This window comes from Phytophthora sojae (genome assembly GCF_000149755.1).
Source record: "Phytophthora sojae unplaced genomic scaffold PHYSOscaffold_2, whole genome shotgun sequence".
Lineage (NCBI taxonomy): Eukaryota > Oomycota > Peronosporomycetes > Peronosporales > Peronosporaceae > Phytophthora > Phytophthora sojae.
In genome coordinates, this window is record NW_009258116.1 from 1,995,260 (window position 1) to 2,011,134 (window position 15,875).

At 57.1% G+C, this 15,875-nt stretch overlaps 7 protein-coding genes across 7 annotated transcripts; 3 read left to right on the top strand and 4 right to left on the bottom strand.

Moving 5' to 3' along the window:
- Positions 1-36: 36 nt before the first annotated feature.
- Positions 37-3,211, bottom strand: PHYSODRAFT_310735 (hypothetical protein; the record flags this gene model as incomplete). Its single annotated transcript, XM_009520332.1, has 5 exons — positions 37-207; positions 272-356; positions 414-2,762; positions 2,830-2,866; positions 2,926-3,211. The coding sequence occupies 5 exons, from the start codon at positions 3,209-3,211 to the stop codon at positions 37-39; spliced, it is 2,928 nt and encodes a 975-aa protein (XP_009518627.1).
- Positions 3,212-3,801: 590 nt separating this feature from the next.
- Positions 3,802-4,431, bottom strand: PHYSODRAFT_483185 (hypothetical protein; the record flags this gene model as incomplete). The annotated part of the gene is made up of 1 exon (XM_009520333.1): positions 3,802-4,431. The coding sequence occupies one exon, from the start codon at positions 4,429-4,431 to the stop codon at positions 3,802-3,804; it is 630 nt and encodes a 209-aa protein (XP_009518628.1).
- Positions 4,432-5,111: 680 nt separating this feature from the next.
- PHYSODRAFT_284724 (hypothetical protein) lies at positions 5,112-5,800 on the bottom strand. Its single transcript, XM_009520334.1, has one exon. It carries the CDS (start codon positions 5,780-5,782, stop codon positions 5,195-5,197), a length of 588 nt encoding a protein of 195 aa, XP_009518629.1. The 5' UTR covers positions 5,783-5,800; the 3' UTR covers positions 5,112-5,194.
- Positions 5,801-5,979: 179 nt separating this feature from the next.
- Positions 5,980-6,815, bottom strand: PHYSODRAFT_344419 (hypothetical protein). Its single transcript, XM_009520335.1, has 2 exons — positions 6,516-6,815; positions 5,980-6,431 (listed from the first exon to the last, which is right to left on the bottom strand). The coding sequence occupies exons 1-2, from the start codon at positions 6,786-6,788 to the stop codon at positions 6,222-6,224; spliced, it is 483 nt and encodes a 160-aa protein (XP_009518630.1). The 5' UTR covers positions 6,789-6,815; the 3' UTR covers positions 5,980-6,221.
- A 626-nt stretch (positions 6,816-7,441) lies between these two features.
- On the top strand, positions 7,442-8,692 carry PHYSODRAFT_381742 (hypothetical protein; the record flags this gene model as incomplete). The annotated part of the gene is made up of 2 exons (XM_009520336.1): positions 7,442-7,784; positions 8,331-8,692. Coding segments are annotated over 2 exons (705 nt in total), but the record flags the coding sequence as incomplete, so codon positions are not given.
- A 912-nt stretch (positions 8,693-9,604) lies between these two features.
- Positions 9,605-12,355, top strand: PHYSODRAFT_485178 (hypothetical protein; the record flags this gene model as incomplete). Its single annotated transcript, XM_009520337.1, has 4 exons — positions 9,605-9,704; positions 9,798-10,090; positions 10,172-12,054; positions 12,250-12,355. 4 exons carry the CDS (start codon positions 9,605-9,607, stop codon positions 12,353-12,355), a joined length of 2,382 nt encoding a protein of 793 aa, XP_009518632.1.
- Positions 12,356-12,691: 336 nt separating this feature from the next.
- Positions 12,692-15,016, top strand: PHYSODRAFT_324571 (hypothetical protein; the record flags this gene model as incomplete). Its single annotated transcript, XM_009520338.1, has 5 exons — positions 12,692-12,747; positions 13,141-13,231; positions 13,316-13,849; positions 13,952-14,053; positions 14,135-15,016. The coding sequence occupies 5 exons, from the start codon at positions 12,692-12,694 to the stop codon at positions 15,014-15,016; spliced, it is 1,665 nt and encodes a 554-aa protein (XP_009518633.1).
- Positions 15,017-15,875: the final 859 nt, after the last annotated feature.

Here is a 15,875-nt window from a genome sequence, read left to right on the forward strand (position 1 = left end):
CAAGTGTACAGTTGTAGCAATTTTCTTATGCTGCGTTCAGTGTGCAAAGATGTTTGGAGTCGAGGCGAAAGTAAACGGTTTGCCTACTACGTAGAAGAGGTCGCCAGGTTCAATCTGGAGATCCGTTGGCGGGTTGATGAAGACGCAAGGATGAGGCAGCACCACGCCACGTTCGGGTCGCCACAGTCCAATACAAGTGCAGTTCGACTAGAAGGGAGAATACGTGAAGGTAAGAAAAAAAATACCCCACAAAAGTATAATATATACGCACCATGTCGAGGAATTTGCGAAAGCATTCGCCGTATTTGAGCGCAATCAGCTCCTCGGGGGCCTCCACCTGAAACAGCCGCCGCTCCCTACGAAAATGGTTAGTCGTCGCACTGAATCACGCAATAATTCAGCGTCAATCGTACTCCAGATCGTTGACGCTGCCATTGATGAGAATATGAAGGAACTGCGTGATCCACGGCTTCCGGTAGCATTCGCTCATGAGCGAGTCGAGCATCGAGTTCATGAACACGCGACCAGAGGCGATAAACTCCTCCAGTACCAACGTTGCGTCCACGTTGCCATCGCCATCTTCCAGTGAGTTCCAGAATGAGTCACGCCTTGAGATGACGCTGTGATGCCGAGGGGAGCGGTGCGAGACGTTGCGATGCACCAGCGCCGGCAGCCCAAAGGCGGAGCTGGTGCGCCGTTCATTGGCCATCGAGCTAAGCAGCTTGACATTTGACGATTTGTCCAGCTCCACAACGAGATTCGGCATCCGCGTGCGATGGCTGATCTCCACGATGTACCGCACGATGGTGATAGCGTCGGCGTCCACCATGTTCGGGTCAGAGTATTGAGCTTCAGATGCCTGCGTGAGGATGAGCACGGAGATCGCCCAGCGAATATTAGTTTTCTTGAGGTCTCCGAAGTTCACAGGCGATCCTTGGACAAAGTACACGTCGATGAACCCACGGAGACGTTCGTACTCCCGCTCATCGATACAATTCGGCGCCAAGAAGATAATAGCTGGAGACGGCGTGTAGTCGTCGGGCATAGGTGCTTCACGGATGGTCTTGATGAAGTGATACGTGTCTGAAGGGAACCCGCACACCACGATATGATCCGTCACGTCTTCGGGTACGCCTAGAGCCACAAACCGCTCGTATTCCGACATTTCACCTGGAAGAAGCTCGTAGTCAGCAAGGTCGCGCTTTTCGGCTAGACCGAGAGCAGCTTCGACGTCGTAATCTTCCGCGACGGTGAAGATGTTGATGATCCGCTCGCGGATCTGCTCGATCTCGTTGCCAAGCGCTGGTTTGATCTTCTTCATCTCGTCCAGCCTGCTGCTGGACATTGACTTGCCTGTGCGGCGTGCACCTTTGCGGTACGATAGAATCTGCTCCGGCGGGATCTTTGTGACGCCTTCGACTGCAGTCAACCCCTTGGCAATGGCGTACACCTTGCAGCACAGGTTTGGGTCAGCGGTGGCGCCGAGTTTGAACTCCATGTCCATGAAGCGCACCCCGTCGTCCGTCAACATGGCCAGAGGGATAACTGACGACTTGTCGTAGAGAAAACGGATGAGGTCGCCGAATGTAAGGCCCGAAAATGTGCGCGGAATGTCGACGAGGAAGATGCCGTGCATGTAGCCGTGCAGGTACTGCCGCTGCCACTGCAGAGACGAATGATGGCTGTCCAGGTCGCTGTTGCACTGGGCCAGAAGGTTGTGTAAGAGCGTGGGGAGACCCCACACCTGACTGCTTCGGGCTAGGATGGAAAACTTCAGCATGTCAATGACCACGACGTCACTCGCCCCCATCTTCAGCAGCGTCGCGGCGTTCCTTGAGTTGATCACTTGTGTGTATATCCGGCACGTCGGGTTCCCTCGACGCAATGCGATCGTGATGAGAGCACAGCATTGGTCTGCGTACTGTGGGCGTGACGACTGTCGGTTCACGAGCACGTAGCAGGCACTGGCGTCACTCAGCACTGCTCGTGTCAAGTCCTCGTCCAGCAAGGGGGATCCAACAATATACTGCACTTTTTTGTCGTAAGCATTCAGCACTTTGTTGATCTCGGGCGAGGGCTGCGACGCGTTCAGGATGACCACTCTTTCGTTCCAGTTGAGGTTGCTGGGGTGGAAGAACTCCCCGAAGAAGACGGAGAGCGTGTCGGCATTCATGTACCCTGTCAGGATCACATGAGGGTGCAGCGTTGCCTCTGAGTAGGCAGAGGAATAGTCTGTGTGCGAGGTGATCGTCGCCTGGATGCGGTTCACTTGGATCGGCACGACGATGAACGTGAAGAGGATGACGAAGGCGATCACGAACTTGCCGCTGGTCGACACGGGCGAGATGTCGCCGTAGCCGAGCGTCGAGATGCTGACCACCACAAAGTAGAGCAGGTTCGGGAACGACAGATCGCGGCACTTGCACACTCGAGGCTCGTCATCACACGTGACCAGGCAAGCCTCGGTCGCCTGAACGACTCCCGCTGTAGCAAAGACAATCGATACGATGGTCAGCATCGCCACCCACGCCTGCTGCTGAAGAGACGAGGTAGCGAACTGCACGAGGCGGAAGATACGAATGAAGCGAAGCGGCCGCAACATGCGCGAGAGCTGGAAAAGCGTACTCGTCGAGGTGAGGCTGGGGACGTACGCTGCCAGGAGGTCGAACCACGACGGAAGCACGACTGCGAACTCCACCATTGGGAAGAACCCGACGATGTACTCGAGTCGGTCGAACGACGCGTACACGTGCAGAACATATCTAACGCACGAAAGAGGGTTAGCACATGCAACTACAAGTAAAAGGCACAGCACAGCCCTCGACTCACTCGAGTGTGAATGCCAAATTGATGCTGAAATCCACCTCTACAACACCAAAAGGTTAGCTTTTGTAGGGTTTGAACTGGTCAATAGCACCTTCTTACCTTGCATCCAGGGATCGAGGCCGATCCGCAAGCCAGACCAGTTGAGACTCACGTGGAAGAGTGCTTGGAACGTACTCAGAACGGCCATGGTGACATTGAAGATGTTGCCAGCCAGGGAGTTTTCGAGGTTCCGCTGCACCCACTCGCGCAGCGGCTCCCCCGTGAACCGCTTGACGAGGTACACCTGGGGTTTGCGTATCGAGTGGGTCCTGACCATCTTGCTGGAGATGGCATGGCGCAAGTGCTTTGGGATGTCCTTCTTCGAGGGCGGCGAAAGCTCCGTCATCCTGGTGGCTTTGACACTGGCGAGGCGGCGACCTTACAAGTGGCGGGTGGTGCTACAAGTAACGAAACGATCCAAAACCAAAACCAACGCAGCGACAAAAATATTAGCGTGTAAGGACTTTGGTACGAAGGTACTCACATTTGACTTGGTTCGCTGCGGCCTCGTATCATACAAATACAAGTTGTATGTATGAGCTCGTGATGTCACCGGCAAAACTATGTAGAAGAACGTTTGAGCTGGAACACATACGGATCCATGGATAACCGAAAGCGACAAAGCACGACATAGTTGTGTAAGGCTGTTACAACGAGAAGTGGACGGTAAGCAATGCTCGCCATGCTCACTCAGCGCGCTAACGGTGCAGAAAGTTACCTTCACCTTGTAGATTCAAGCAAGATAAGGGAGAAAATCTTTGGTGGGCGATGCAATAAAAACTGGAAATGTTGCTGCAAGTTGCCAGAACGGAAACGATACTACGAACCTCGTGATCTCCAGAACATAGCTGAGTCTTCGGCCCGTTCAAGCTGTCCACTTCCATTACGAAAGTCGGGACGCAGCTGCTGTCGTCACTCCCTCCTCCACTGCTTCCGTTAAAGAACAGTTACGCTAGCATTGGTGCCGCTAAGGAGAGCTCCAAAACTCGTGGTGTCTGTGGTAGTGGGCACGTGTACGACACTACTGCGCTGCAATTGACGCTGCTGTCGCTCCTCTTTCAGCGCCTGCGTGAAGATCGACGTCGTCACTTCACCTTCGTTCATCAAAACAATCAGACGCAGCGATGTCGCAGGGTAGTCGTCGCAATACTGAAGGCACTCGGCCACGATCTCTCGGGCAGCGAGGTACTTTGGATATCGAGCAGGGCCCGTCGATATCGCGGGCATAGTGACCGATGTCACGCCTAATGCATCAGCTACCACGAGTGCACTTCGAACAGTCCGGCGGAGATTCAACTGATGCTGCTGGGTAGGCCAGCGATAGTGACTAACGTCCGGGCCGACTGCATGGATGATAAACCTGCTCGAAACCTTGCCTGCCGACGTCCACACCACAGATCCGACGCGAACTTCGCGATAGCGGTAGATCCACTCGTTGCTCTCACGTTGGATCACCTGGTCTCCTTTGCGAACGATGGTGGCTGCCAGCCCGCTCTTGTGGTACAGCAAACTGTTGGCATCGTTTACGATCGCGTCGGTGCTCCAGTCGGTCGGGTCTCCACGCATCACGATAACCTTCGGCTTCTCAGCATTGGTAGCTCTAGTGGATGGTTTTCTTCTAGCAGTAGAGGATGCACGGGTCGTAGCAGAGTGCGTCGCCAAACTTGCCCCCACCTCGACCTTAGTTGCAGCTGCGAGCCGCGACACAGGCTCAAGAGGTTGCACGTATCTTGGAGAGCTGTTCATCTTGCCCAGCCACGACCCCCACGGCTTGACTCCTGTTCTGCTTGGCTTTAGACGCGGCTTCTTCCATTGCCGCTGTGGCTCCCAGCCGTCGACGTCTCTCGCAGCTCTCTTGTGCTTGCCTAAGCTCGGCAGCAACGCTCGATTGGCGTCTTTGACAATACTTCGCCCAACTGTAGCCAACTTGTCCTCTGGTATCTCGACAGCGGCGAGTGCGGCCGCCGTCGCCGCCTCTGCTGCGTCGCTGTCGAAGTTAAAGTCGTCGTCCCCACTGCCCGCGGCCTCGTCCAGATCCATCCGCAGACGCTTCAGCGGCTTGAACGTGAACTTCATCCGCGCCATCGCTCTTTTTCCCATTGGGAAGACCTGGAACCGTCAAAGTCCGTCGATCAGTTTCCATCAAGTTGAAGTGAGCCGACCAACCAGTCAAACCCAGTCAAGCAAACCGTCGAAGCCAAAACCCCTCACCCACAACCTGCTCGACTTGACTAACCCGCAATTGGTTGAAAACCCAAAAAGACATTTTCCATTTGCTGTCGACGACGGCGAGTCCTATCTGGTCGCTATAATACTAACTTTGTCTGACTTACATGGTGAGCTCCATGATGGCGTTGACAATGTCGTTGTCGTTGGAGCGCAGGGCGGCCACGGCCTTGGCCTTGCTCACGCCAGCCTGGCTCATGACCAGCTGGATGTCCTTGGCGTCGATGCCCGAGTCGTCCACGTCCTCGTCGTCCTCCTCAGCGGCGGCAGCGGCGGGGGCGGCGGCGTCGGCAGCGGGGGCCTCAGCGGCGGGGGCCTTGAACTGCTGGGCGGCCAGCGACTGGGCCTGGGCGTTCAGGTCCTCGATCTTGGCCTCGCCGAAGATGACGTAGGTCTCGCTGACAGTGCTCTTGAACACGTCCGGCTTGGAGATGACGAACAGAACGTTCTTGTTCTTCTTGATCGTCACGCGGATGATGCCGCCCACGGGCTTCATGCCGAGCTTCTGCATGGCCTTGCGCGACTTCTTCTCCGAGCGGTTGTGCTTGCCCTTCTCGGCGTCGGCGGCGTCCGGGGCCTCCTCGAGGGCCGGGATCTCATCGTCCGAGTCGACCTCCTCGTGGTGGTGGTCGTGCTCGTGGTCGTGGTCGTGGTCGTGGTCGTGGGCGTGGTCGTGCTCGGGGTGGGCCATGGTGATCCGGAGGGGTGTTGACTCTTTGGGGATTGACACAACGCAGCCAGGGGTCAAGCAGAGGCTCGCGTGGGCCAGTCGTCGACGATTCGGACTTAGCAGAGGTTATTGCGGACATATGTGGCACACAAAAGTGAGCCAATCATTTCATACCAGATGGCAAGGGGACACTTTGATGCGGCGGACACAGAGCAGGTGTGGATGAAGTTTTTTTAAGTTTTTTTCTCGCATGTTATTATGTCCGCTGGAGGAGCGAGCAAAATGGTGGTCGATGGAGCCGGGGGCTGACTGTACTGCATCTGCGTTGCTCCAAAGTACAATTTGACTGTCGTCTGGCGATATCTCCTGGCGCAGAATGCCAACCTCCTGCTCCAACGCGTCCCTGTTCGCCTGCTTCCCCCTTGCCTGTTTGTATCTCTACTGCCTGCTGTCCGCCTGCTTAGGCGTCGATAGGGACGATGTCCGTGACGCGCAGCACGGTGACCTGGCGACGGAAACCGTTCCAGCGGCGGTAGTTCTTTCGGCGCTTCTTCTTGAACACGTCGATCTTGGCGTCCAGCGTCTGCTCCTCCACGCGCGCGCGCACCTTGGCGCCCTCCACCAGCGGCCGTCCCACGATCGTCTGGTTCACGTTGCCCAGCAGCAGCACCTGCAGCAATAAAAAATAAATAAGTCCACAATTAATTCACAGACCAAGCGTATAATGCTCCATCTAGCCTGCTGCAGCGCGCACCTCGTCGATGTCCATGATCTCGCCGACCTTGGCGTCCTTGATCTTCTCGGCGATCACCACGTCGCCCTGCGTCACCTTGTACTGCGTGCCCGCCAGCTTGACCACGGCGAAGTAGTCCTCGGGCTTGATGGCGTCGGCGGTCACCGGGTGGTCCACCACCGAGAACTTAGGCGCCTCGGGGGTCGGCACGGACGCGAAGGCGCGCGCCGACATGAGCGGCGCCGATCGCCGCGCGCACGTGCGCAGGCTGCGGGCCAGAGCTAGAGACGCCATACTCGTGCTAGCCAGGGTCAGAGTGGCGCGGAACGGGACTGAGCTTTTTGGTGCATCGTGTGGCCCGTAGTCTTGGTGCGGGGCGATTGGCTGCTGGGTAAGACAAAAACTGGTGATTGGTCGAAAAGACAAATTTCGCCAACTTGGTGTGGCGGAACATCAACCCACTCGCCAAGCGGCGGCCCCAGTCAGTGCTTCCCCCCACATACAAACGCAGGCCCAGCCACGCCGCCACCGCAGGCAGGTCCAAGTCCGAGTCGAGTGCGCACTCAGCTGCCCGCCCGCCTATATTAACACTGTGGGGGTCTGGGAGAGAGCGATCGACGACGCCTGACGCCAGCATGAAGACGGACAAGCTCAGCCACTCGAGCGGCAAGGGCAAGAAGAAGAGCAACAAAGGCGAGCACTTCGACGACGTGGACAAGAGGATACAGATCCCCATGGCCACGCGCATGAAGATGCAGATGAACCTCAAGATGAACAGCGCCAGCGCTTCAGCAGCGCCTGCCTCCTCCTCCTCCTCGGAAGACACGCGACTGCTACGCAGCGGCATCGACCAGTACCGGTCGCTGCAGCACCTCAACACATCCGCCGCCAACCCTCGAAGAGCCCGCGGCTCGGCCGAGCGCGCGGCTGAGCGCGGCGTCGCGCTCATGGAGCGGAAACAGTTCGGGGCCGCCGTCCCGTACTTCACGGAGGCGCTGGACGCCATGGCGGCGTCGGCGTCCGAGCTGGGCGCCACCAACATGGGCACCGTCAAGCTCTACCACCAGCGCGGGCTGTGCTACCTGGCGGCGCACAAGTACAAGCCCGCGATCGAGGACCTGTCCAAGGTCATGCACATGACGCCCAAGAGCGCCGAGCTCTACGCCAAGCGCGGCAAGGCCTACGCCGCGCTGGGCGAGCACCACGCCGCCATGCTCGACTACAACGAGGCCATCAGCCTTGCCGCCACTCAAGGGTTACTTCACGACCGCGGGGGGATGGGCATGGAGAGTGATGGTCTCACTTCAACTTTCGCCGGCGGCGCCAGCCTCGTGCAGCTGCGCGGACTTTACCTGGCCCGAGCCAAGGTGTACAAGGCCATGAACAACATCTCGCATGCGCTGGAGGACCTGGGCCACGCGGAGAGCTCGGCCGGCGGACACCGAGACCTGGAGCTCTTCTACGAGCGCGCGCAGCTGTACTTGCAGTGCCACCAGGACTCGCTGGCGCTGCAGGACTTCGACAGGTATCTGGAGCTGCAGGAGGAGGCCTACGAAAGTCGGCACTTTGATGCTTCGGGCGGTGTGGGCGGACTCGCAGGCTTCGGAGCCCCGCAGGAGATGGAGGCCGAGCCGAAAGCCAGGATGCTGGACGTGCTGCTGGAGCGAGCCAAGCTGCTGCAGCGGATGGCGCTGGAGGAGGACGCAAGAGAGCGCAAGGATGTGGAGCTAGCAGCAGTGGAGCAGGGTCAGGGGGCGAAGAAGATGCCGAAAGCAGGGAAAGGTGGGTCTAAGCTGGCGTACACGTCGGTGCCGCCCAAGCCGGAGCCGTATCGAGGCATTGAGAGTCGACGGCTGGAGAAACGCGCGTTGCATGACTATTCCAGGGCGATCGAGCTGGACTCGAGCAATGTGGAGACGTTCCGGTTACGAGGTGAGGCGTTCATGCACCTTGCTCGGTATGACGAAGCGCTCGCGGATTTTGCGAGCGCGCTGGAGCTGGACCCGCATGACTTTCAGGTGTGCATGGCTCGTGCGAAGCTCTTCCGGCAGCGGGGAGACCTGAAAGGTGCGGTGCAGGAAGTTACCGCGGTGCTGCGTGTGAACGGATTTTTCATTAATGGGTTGAAGCTGCGAGCGCAGTTGTATGAAGAGCTCGGAGCGATCCAAGACGCCGAGAAGGACTACTCGTCTATTATTCACGCGCACTTTGATAAACCAGGGATCGAGGACGCTGCTACTTCTGGGAAAGTTACGATGGAGCTGGCTTCGGGTGGGACGCTAAATCTTGGCGGCCATGGAGGAAAGTCTGCCAATACTTCAGGGAAGAATGGGAAAGGTGGAAGCAGTGGTAAGATTACAAGCGAAGTGGCGGCGCAAGCGCTGCTTTGTCGAGCGCGATTACGGTTGGCTAGTGAGCAGTTCGATGCGGCGGAGGAGGACTACTTGGCCATTTTGAAATCCTTTGCCAACAACATGGAGGCGCAGTTGGAGTTGCAGGAGACCCGTGAACGCAAGGTTGCGTTCGAGGAGCGGAAGCAGCGTGAGGCCTTGGCTTGGTTGGAGCAGAATGCTGACGAAATGGATGGTGCAGGTGTATTGAATGCCAATGCTACGTCCGGGAAGAACAAGAAAAAGAAGAAAAAGAAAAAGAAAAAAGCGAGCAGTGGCAACGGCAAACCGCAGGCCCCGGCCGGTTATATGTTGCTGGTAGATGAGGAGGAAATGCAGCAGCAGCAGGAAGAGCAGCAGCGGATACAGCAGCGACGTGAGCAGGAGCAGAAAGAGACGCAATCCGTTTTACTGGATGAAAAGAAGAACAGGAAAGCGGAGATGCCTTTGTCTGGTCCGAATGTGCCGGAACCTGAGCAGGAAACCCAAGATGCAGAAGCTGAACCGAGTGTGGACGCTGAGGCGAACGAGCAGCAGGGTACGAAATCAGCTGCAGCTTTGCCTGAGGAAAGTGTGCTATCGGATAAAATCGACGAGCATGAAGCCCCTCCGACTAAAGTTGATCAAGTTGATGGTAGTCCTCAGGAAACCGTCGCAAACCACGAACAAAGTGCGGCCCGTGTCGTTACGACTCCTCCGTCAATAGTGGTGGCCAATGTAATGACCCGAGATGAAGCCTGGGAAAGTATGTGGGACGAGGAGGCCGATGAACCGTTGGAAGCTGGTGCCGTTAGGATACGAATCCGAGCTCAGTCCACCAGTGATATCGTTGAAGACCACATGACAGAGAGCGAACCTCCGAGGGAGGACGAAACTTCTGTAGGCGAGATGGAGAAAAGTCCAATTGTTGAAGACGAGAATGAGGTGGCGAACCTTGAGAACGCCCCTGCCAACGGTGACGACGAAGCTAACGACGAAGCCTCTGGTAGTAGCGATGACGGGAAGGACAGTCAGGGCAAGGCCAAGGCAGTGCTGGTGGACGAAAAATACCTGAAGAAGCGTGAAAAGCAACTGAAGAAGTTACGCGCTAGTCTGCAGCATGCGTCCGATGAACGCGACAAGAGCGCCATCGATGAGGCGTTGGCCCGTGCTGAGCGCAAGCAGATGAGTGACGCGCTGCAGGATGATATCCAGCGAGCTCGTGACGTGCTGGCCGACATGGCTGCAGAGGCGCAACGGCTACGTGAAGCTTTGCCTCCAGCTGGGCCTGCAGCTACGGGGTCGGAGCACGGGCGAATGCATTTGCACACGGTGACCCCAACGAATTCCCCGTCGAACGTTACCCCCGGTGCATCGAAGCCTCCGTCACTCGTGATTAGGCCTATTGCTTATGGTCAGGCTTTACAGGCTGCAGAGCAACACCAGCAACAACTTCGTGCTCATCAAAAGCTACTGGAGGAGAAGGATGCTGAGATCGCCCAGCTCAAGAAGCTTTTAGCGCAAAAGGAACAAGCCCCATCTGACCCCACACCGCAAGAAGACGCACGGAGCGTGGAAGCTCGGGCTCACGCTAAGGCTGCTGCCTTGGCACGTCGTGTAGCGCGGTTGCGAACGCAGTTTCCAGTGCAGAGTGCTGCGGCGCGTCAAGCCGATGCGTTGATTGAGTGGATGGGTCCAAGCGATGCTGCTGACCGTGTTCGTCAGCAGGTGTTGTCCTTCGTTCAACAGGTGATAACTGCGCACTTCCCGTTGGCAGCAGCGCCACTGTTCTTCGCTACCGGATCGTATCCTATGAAGACGTATCTACCTGGTTCGGACCTCGACATTTGTCTGCTAGTGCCACAGGAGCTGGAGTCTTCGTGGTATTTCATCGTCACGCAGGCGTTGTGTATTGCTGGTGGTAGTGGCGGGGCTGGAACCGTATTAGATGTTGGCAACCCAGGCGGTTCTGTGGATGGAAGTGGAAGCAGCTCGCCCTCTGGGCCAGCAGTTGGAAGCGGCAGTAGTGGTGCATTGCTGTTGACGAACACGGTGCGCAACGTGACCTTCATCAATGCTGACGTTCGGGTGGTCAAGTGTACAGTAGACAACATCCCTGTGGACTTCACGGCGAATCGTGTGGGGGCGTTGGGCGCTGTGCGCTTGCTGGACGCTATGGCGGTTCGCGTTGGACGGCAGCACTTGTTCAAGAAGAGCCTTATTCTCATCAAGGCCTGGTGCACGCATGAGTCTAGCCCATTCATGCAGGCGGCGTCGGTGGAGTGTGGTGGACTGGGACCGTCGGTGGTTCCGGGTAGCACACCCACAAGCGTGATGGGTGCAAGTCATGGTGCTCTCTCTACGTATGCGGTGAATACCATCGTGATGGCGCTTTTCAACCAGCATGGTGACGCACTCACCCATCCGTTGCAAGCCCTGTACCTCTTCCTGGATCGGCTGGCCGAGTTCCCCTGGCACGAGGCTGCATTAACACTACATGGTGCTGTGCCGCTCAGTCGTTTGGCAACCACGCCGCTGAACGGGACGACACCATCTAAGTCGAAGCTAAAGGCTGCGAAGCTGGACGCTGGCGACGTTGAGGCTATTCGCGACACGCTGTCAGACCAGTTTGGAGCATTCGACGCGGGCCTAAGAAGTGGCAAGAGTGCCCCAACCGGTTTGTTTCCGATTCGTGCTTGCAACATTGTGGACCCACTAGATGACAAGAACAACTTGGCGCGCAGTGTGTCGGCTGAAGGTTTTCCCGTCATGAAGCGTGCCTTCCGTCTTGCAAGGGACCAGCTCGCGGCGATGCTTGCTCCCCGAACATCTCACAGAGATGACGATGCGGAGCTGTTGAGCGAGGAGACAGGTAGCGATGTTGGCATGGCCTTTTTCTCCAGGTGTTGGCAGCTATACGGGCGTGGTGACGGCTGGCGGCCAGACTTGCTGATTCACCCGAGGCAGATCTGGCATGGCAAGGCTGCGTCGACGTCTAGCTCGGGTTCAGTGAAGAAGAGCAAGGCTTCGCCTCGACCTCGTGGGGCTTCGTCGTCACCTGTCCAGCAGAATAGCGACGAGGACGAAGATCGGCGATGGGAATCGTTGCTGCCGAAGCTGGACGCTGGCGGTGTGAACGCGCTGCTACTGCAGCACCAGCAGTTGCAGCAGCAGGCGGCCGCAGCGGCGGCGTATCACGGTGCGATGATAGCGTATCAGCAGCCGTACTATCAGCAGCAACAACAGCAGCATGGACCTCCAATGGGCTCCCCAGGGGGCCCAGCAGCAGGCCCGGTGGTGGCGAATGGAGTTGCCGCAGGCCCGGGTCCTGTAGTTGCGGAGCAGGGTCCATACTACCAGCCGACACTGCGCCGCCCATACGGGAGCCCGGAACGCAGCAAGTCGCCGCCGCCGAGGAATGTCGGGCCTCAAAACGGGAAGACCGCGATGGGAGGTCGGAGGTTCGACTCGACGTCGCCGCAGCGCTCATAGTAAGATATATAGACAACATAGGGGAGATGCAGATTGAGCGAACGATGCTTCGCCCGTATTTATTCCAACTTAGAGCCTAGCTTTCTTCCACACGCTTCTTCACCTTGACTCGCTTGTTTGTAGTCAAGTGGCACTCGGGTGGGTAAAGTGAGTGACCTCCTTCAAGAACTCGTCCTGTGTGGATCTCACGGAGGAGGAGGAGGAGGAAAAGCCCGAGCTGGCAAACTTCCGACCCGGGTCGAACCACCGCTCCAGTCAAGAGGCAACTTTCTCGTCGCCATGCTGTATAACACCTTAAAGTAGCCAATGTTGACTGACGTGCAGCTCGCCCTCAAGATGGTGGAGATCGGCGCCATTCTCGAGAAGGACGATGCCGCCGAAGCAGAGACTGCGTACGTCTGATAGGCAGGCCAGTGCGACGAGTTCATGCACCAAGACCCCCCATAAGCTCTGTTCAACGTGGTAACGCGCCCCGAAAATTGAGCCCCCACTGACGACGGCAACGGAACGCGTGCCGCTATCTTAGTCGCTTGAAGTAGCGAGGCACCCAGTCATCCCAGCCTCGGACCCCTCCAGCCAGCAGGATAATTCTTGTTTGCTGCCCCGAGCATGTATGACGCCCGTGCGTCTGGGTTGCCTTCAACTCGCACTTGCACCTTCAACGTGAAACGGCCGGCTCAAGATAGCGGCGGGCGATCTCGGCGCTTTCCCGCTCGCCCATTGGTCCGTTATCCGAAAAGTCACGCTGACCCGCCGCCCCCGCCCTGATATTCACTGTAGAAAAGAAGCAAGCGTCGCATCGCCGAGGCAATGAGCCGCTCGCGGCCTTCGTCGAAGCGCGAGCGCACACTCGCTTCGTCCGGGCAGCAGCAACAGGTAACGCCCCGCAGTTTCCCCCGCCACCGATTCTCTAAACTGCGGGCTCATGGCAACTTTCCACTTTTTCACTTAAACGTCAAGGTGCAAGCTGCAAGGGAGTCCATGAGCGCCAGCGCCGGGCGCCGCCGCGCCTCCAAGCCGCTGCCCCCGGGCGACCAGTTCGACCGGCACGCGCCCATGGCCGTGGCCGTGGCGTACCCGGCGCCGCTGCCCTCGGGGCCGCCGCCCTCGAGCCACCAGAGCCCCTTCGAGAAGCTCAATACACTTAAACTTCTCCTCGATTGCGGCCACCTAACCGCCGACGAGTACCAAGAGCGCAAGACGCAAATTATCAATGAGATGACCGGCACCTCCACCGAGAGGAAGAAGCCCTCTCCCAGGTCCCGGAGATCCGGAGCAAATGGCGGCAACCCGGCCCCTCCGCCGCCACTTCAACCTCTGCTCAAGACGGTGGTGCCCCATGGGCCTCCGGACTTCTCGAGGATCCGACGAGAGCGGGCGGACAAGTTCAGCTTCGATGTGGACACGCTCGAGTGGCATTCCACACCTGTGAGGGTCAAGTTGGACCTGGTGCCATTTGCCACGGGGCAACTGCGAAATGCCTACTACTTGCAGGTACGAACTTTAAGTGGTGTTTAAAGTTGCAGTTGTTTAGGTGGTGCTTAAACTTGGTTAGGTTAACCTTAAAGTTTTCTCCTTTTTTTCACTGTTGTGTAGGAACTTGGAGCGGATGGCAGTCCATCCAGATTATTGGTGGCAAAAGTGAGTCTACGTCCTGCGGAACCAAGCACCTATCTCAGTGACGTGGAGATGCAAGCGGTGTGTGCCCATTACGCGGCACTATACAACGAACACGAACCTCCGCTTAAAGTTTGTTATGCGAGGTCGTGGCTGCTGAAGTTGAGGGATCGGGAACGAGGGACACTGGTTTGCTCCGTGGAGGAGTTCCTACCCGGAGCCTACGTCAAGTACAGCAACAACAGTGGCTATGTGGGTCGGGAGACCAGCACCACCGAGGAGCGAGAACGCAACACGCCACAAGCTTTTTCCCACTTTTCCTTCGTCGCGTCGGATTTCCGGCTGATGATTGTCGACATTCAAGGCGTTGCCGACAGCTACACGGACCCTCAGATCCACTCTGCAGACGGACGGGGGTTCGGCGTGGGGAATCTCGGCACTTTCGGGATGGAGAAGTTTCTCGAAAGCCACAGGTGCAACGAGGTCTGTCGGTGGCTCGGACTTCGCAGTATCAATGAACAGTACAAACCGGGTGGGACGGCCGCACCGGGGTACGAGATGCCGTTCGGAGGGGCGATCAAGAAGTCGACGAACAGGATCACGGAGGAGCGGAACACCTTCTCAACGTCAGTCACAGTCAGTGAAGCCTTTGGGGACACAGCTACTGCAGATTGGACCGAGCGGGAGGACTCGCGACTCGAAAGCGGGGACGAAGATGACGACGATGAAGACGAGGAGGACGAAGAGGACCCCGGCGAACACTCGGACTCGACCTCGCACGCTACAGACTCGTCGCCGGCCATGTCGGGGCTGCATCCAAGGTACCCCAAGTCGAAGCGGCAAAAGCGGTTCTTCACTCCCGCAGCATCTTCACGCGGTCGTGGTAGTGGAGGGAGATCATCTGCCAGGTCGAAGGAGCGTGAGTTTGGCCGCCGGTTCCGTCACCCGACACATCTCAGCAAAAGCGCCACGGGGAGTCCTGGTGGGGCTGGTAGTGGGCTGTGGACTTGCGTGGTGCGGAACTTATTCTGTGGGTGTGGATGAAGCCAATCAACCAGCCGCATCGGCTTTGTGGGCTAGCAGTCTTGTGCTTATCTGCTGATATGCATACATACTGATGAGGGTGCGTGGCCGCAGCTATTTTATGGTGAATGTATGATCTTTATAGGCTCAAAGATTTAGACTTCGAAAGCAATATGAACTCCCGGTTGAAACGTGCGGAATGTGTTGAGTTTTATTGTTTGAAGTGATTTGTTTCCTTACGTTATTTATTCTGTTGCGACGTAGTAGTCCGTTTCGACAGAAATTGGAGTCGACATTCGGTGGGGTCCTCCACGGTAGTTCTCCCCATGGCGACTCCTCTAGTGATGAATCGCGCGAAATGATGAGCGTCCCTGAGTAAGTCTTCACGAGGAAAACCGCAACTCCAAGTTGACTCTGCAGCAACGCACTTGGCGTCCACCGGAGCAACGATCCCATTGAACGTGTGAAGATCGGAGTGACGGTCGGCAATGGCGGCATCCCCTTTCAGCGGACAGGCTGTTCCAACTACTGTAGAAGATCACCACACTGGTCCTTGAGTAGTGCTGGCTGCGAACAAGTTCTGAACGATACCAACAATTGGAACTTGTTCGTAACCTTTACGAAAGTGTTCCATTTACAAGAGGCACTATATAGGCAACCCGGAGCGTTGCTCCGGGAGGGTACACAGGTCGACGAATAGTTTCATGGACGATGATAACGGATAAAATTGAGTAAATCCCAAAGTTGTTTTGTTTTTAATCCTTAAAAGCACTACCAGCCCAACTCTCTAGTTGATTCTAACGTGGGATCTACTGCGCCTCCTTCGCAGCCGCAGCATCTGCCCGAGAATGCGTAATTGAACAAATAGTTGCGCACATCG